Genomic DNA, 3,845 nt, shown 5'->3' on the forward strand with positions numbered 1-3,845 from the left:
GCGGTTGGTTAATATTATTATAACATTAACTAGCTGACTAGCAAAGGGAGCTTGCACTAACTTTCAGTGGCTTAAATGCCAGAGAATGCATGAAATTACATCTAGTTATTTGTCTGACAATATATCCTGAATTTTACTTGTAACATGGGCTAATGGGAAAAGGTAGAGGTGACTTGCAACTTCATGTCTGAAAGGGGTAACCTAATCAACGCCATGGCTTGTTGAGTCAGTGGCATGAATCTACCGTGAACCAAATTAACCTCAAAAACATGAAGTTTAGTACTGTTTTCCGAGCTCACTCACTTTGGACTTGTAGCCGAGGCCGTTTGCTGGCATCAGGAGGAGGGCTGCTGTCTTGACGGTGCTTAAAAAACTGGCGGATATCCATTTTTAAAATCCATTCATTACATGAGACGCAATGTAGTAGGCTAGTGACTGACGAATCTTTGATGCAGTCTGCTGCTTCCTGCTGGCTACGCAAGAGATTGGTCAACACTTACAGTCCCATAATGCAGCGCAATATGGATAGACTTCGTCTTAGGTTTAACAACCTATGAAACTAATGAACAATATGAAACTAAAACGACATAAGCTTAATTTAGAAGGCTTTTTTTTAGGCTTGGGAACGATAGGCTTTTTAGAGGTGGATAAACGCAATTTAGAGGTGGATAAACGCACTTTGGAGGTGGGTAAACGCTATTTCCGAATTTTGGGAGGTGCGTAAACGGCGTTTACATGCGTTTTGTCTCCACTACATCCCTGGCTGGAACACTGTTTGTTATGTTTGGTGGTGCAGGTTGGCCAGTTTGTTTTTGTTGCCGTTTGTGGAGCCTGGGCTGTCTACAGAGACCGCATTTTTTTTTTACAATGTGTTCAGGGGTCAGGCAGCTAGCGGCTAGTGAGGAGATGTTTGCTGTATGTGACAAAAAATGTTGTAGCCTAAAAAATGTGTGACATCGCTTAGAGCACCTTTAACGTCTGCTGCAGTGTCACTCGGCAGTAGCTTTAGGGGCAGGCTTACCAAAACACTGAAAGAGTGTAGTTTAAATTTGCTTTCGTTTCATATATCTAGGCTATTTCAGTGATTCACATTAGTTAATTTCAAATATGCGCAAAGAATGACCGGCACGCAACTGTGTTGTTGATGATTGATGTGCTGATGTGTATATGTTAAGAAGAATTATAATTTGACCATGATATGATTCAGCACGTCGTCGAAAGCAGTCATAGTAATGTTGACACACACACACACACACACACACACACAGATATGCATAACGTGACACATTCAAATTTGGATTTCTAAATGGTCCAACAAACAAAGCCTCAGTAGCTTCTCCGGTATTTTAAACTACATTTCCCACACGCTTTGGCGTCATTTGCATTTCCCATAACCCTTTGCGCCGCTGCTCTACCACTCACAGGAACAAGGAGGTCGCACATAACAACGTTGTACTGAGGCAGAGAAGAAACCAGACTGTAATCATGCTGGGACAAGCTGTAAGGCGATTCACAACGTCTGCTGTTCGTTCTTCACACTATGGTGAAGGACCAGGACAGGTGAGATTATCTCCTAAAAGCAGAATTAACGTTATTGTCTTAAATGTGATATTATCTGTATCCGGCCTTGTCTGTATCCACATCCTAACGTTAGCTGGCCTTGGAGGTCACACCAGCGTTATAGCAATGCTAGCAAAACTAGCCACATGCATGTGTATTTTCTACTTTACAATGTAACCAAACATTTTAAAGACGAGGACAGCCTTATGACAGCAAGTGTTGATTTGTTGAGGAAAGCCTGGGAAGGCGACCTGTTGGCTAGCGTTAGCTTGGTGGCTAAGATGGTAGCTAACTATTAGCTAATTCCATCAATGCTACCAAGTTAACAAGCCCTTTAGCACCCAGAATAAGCCAGTTAAAGCTTTCTACAGTGCTTGCCTGCATTTAATAAGATCCAGGTATCTTGGCAAGACAAAAGTAAACCCACAAACGCTTACAATTAATGTGAATATTAATACCTGAACGAAGTTGTTAAGTAACGTTACTTCCGGCTAATTGCTGAAAGGTCACAGCTGGATGCTAACAACAAGCCAACCTGGAGAAAGGTGCTCTTCACGTTTTGGTATTGCCGAGAGTAGACCGCCTGTGGCAATTTTGCAGACTGAAGTTTGCATACTCTAGAATTAAATATAGAATAATGGTTATTGATGCTGTAGCTGCCTCGGATGAAAGAAATAGCGGACATCACTAAATTAGTTCACATAAACCTGGCAGGTTAATCCGTTCAATGTGTATTTTAGTACCCCACATTGATAAATGCATATAATGAAGTAGTTTGGTGTTGATTACTGTTACTTTGGGCCCTAGTTGCATTATCCAAGGAGCTACTTCAGTTTATTGCAAAGTGTATTTGTCATGTGAACTGCTTGATTCATATTATACAATTCATTGTTACAGTGGCTTTTTTCATTTCAAAATGCAAGGCACATAGGGACTCGCATCATGTTTAAGTTGTTTTGTAAATGTACCTAATTGGCTTCAGTTTTCCTAATTTGAATTTGTTGAGCTTTTAAAATGCATGCACTAAAAATGTACACCCAGAGACTCCTAATCACTTACAATGGCCAGTGTAAAACAGCTGTCTCACTTGACATATTTGGTAATAAATCAGTTTAACTCTAATTTATACTCTTCTCATGAAGACACTTTGGATGTATTTGCACCACTTTGCACAGATATCCTGCATATCATACTAATAATGTATGATTAAACTGTAAATTAACCTGTTCATTGCCAGGTATGGATTTAAATGTGTATTACATGTGGAATCAAGTGCTTTCTAAGAACAATATGTAGTCAAAAACTACTTAAATAAGTCAAAATAAGGAATAATGTAATGCAAAGGAGTTGCATTACAGTTTTCCCTAAGCCGTAATACTCCTGTCTGTTTACAGAACCTGCCGTTTTCCGTGGAGAACAAGTGGCGTCTGCTCGGCATGATGGTGGTGTTCTTCGGCAGTGGCTTCGCGTTCCCCTTCATTGTCGTCAGACACCAGATCCTGAAGAAGTAGAATGGACCATTACTCAGCCTTCAAGGTAATTATGACTGCCATGTTTATCTAGCATATCTGTTTTCATTAAAATGTCATGGTGATGTGGCATTTACTTCAGCCTTGGTTTGGATAGTGACCTCAGACAATGACAGTCCTTCATTGCGCCTCTTTAGCCTTTTGCTCAGCGGCATATCTTATATAAATTACCTGTATGTCTGAGAGTGATGGCAACGAATGTCATGTGGGTTGATAATCGACGTTGTGTTTAGATTAGCTTGCACTTTAGCAAGTTAATGTGACAGTTTATTGCAGACATTGATGTGCATCATGTGGGAGTAGGTCAGAGTTGTTGTCCCATTTATCTTTACTGGTGTTTACTTAGAAATTGCTTTTCTGTCATCAGGTGTATGCAAGTCATCTTATCCCCTTTTTTGTCCTTTTTTCTTGTTCTTCCTGCAGGTCGTCAGCTGGAACATATTTATCCATCGAGTGTTATCCACATAGACAAATGGGAATCTCTTAATTTTCTTTGTAAATAAAGTTTCCTCAACTAAAACAAATGAGCCTCTTTTTTTTTTTTGCAATTCCAAAATCAGTTACCTGTGTAAAATCTATATGTACATTACAGAGAGTAAATGTATTATATACATGACTAGCTGTTGACATTTTTAATGATTTCATTATTTTTTATGTAATCAAGCTTGCTCTAGTCTCATTTTAGCTACCCAACATGCTTGATTCATTGTAACATGCTTAAGAACATGTTTATTATAAGACATTTAGGTATAGAAT

General features: G+C 39.4%; 1 protein-coding gene across 1 annotated transcript; it reads left to right on the forward strand.

Moving 5' to 3' along the window:
• The first annotated feature begins 1,370 nt into the window (after positions 1 to 1,370).
• On the forward strand, positions 1,371 to 3,613 carry LOC116056866 (cytochrome c oxidase subunit 7C, mitochondrial). The gene is made up of 3 exons (XM_031309251.2): positions 1,371 to 1,560; positions 2,955 to 3,096; positions 3,513 to 3,613. Exons 1-2 carry the CDS (start codon positions 1,486 to 1,488, stop codon positions 3,069 to 3,071), a joined length of 192 nt encoding a protein of 63 aa, XP_031165111.1. The 5' UTR covers positions 1,371 to 1,485; the 3' UTR covers positions 3,072 to 3,096; positions 3,513 to 3,613.
• Positions 3,614 to 3,845: the final 232 nt, after the last annotated feature.

This window comes from Sander lucioperca, chromosome 2 (genome assembly GCF_008315115.2).
Source record: "Sander lucioperca isolate FBNREF2018 chromosome 2, SLUC_FBN_1.2, whole genome shotgun sequence".
NCBI classification, from domain to species: Eukaryota; Metazoa; Chordata; class Actinopteri; order Perciformes; family Percidae; genus Sander; species Sander lucioperca.

What these genes read in the sequence shown, in the direction of transcription:
- LOC116056866 (XM_031309251.2), top strand. Translation starts at nt 1,486, where the DNA reads ATGCTGGGACAAGCTGTAAGGCGATTCACAACGTCTGCTGTTCGTTCT. An exon ending in ATGGTGAAGGACCAGGACAG is followed by an intron (nt 1,561 to 2,954) that starts GTGAGATTATCT and finishes GTCTGTTTACAG; the next exon opens with AACCTGCCGTTTTCCGTGGA.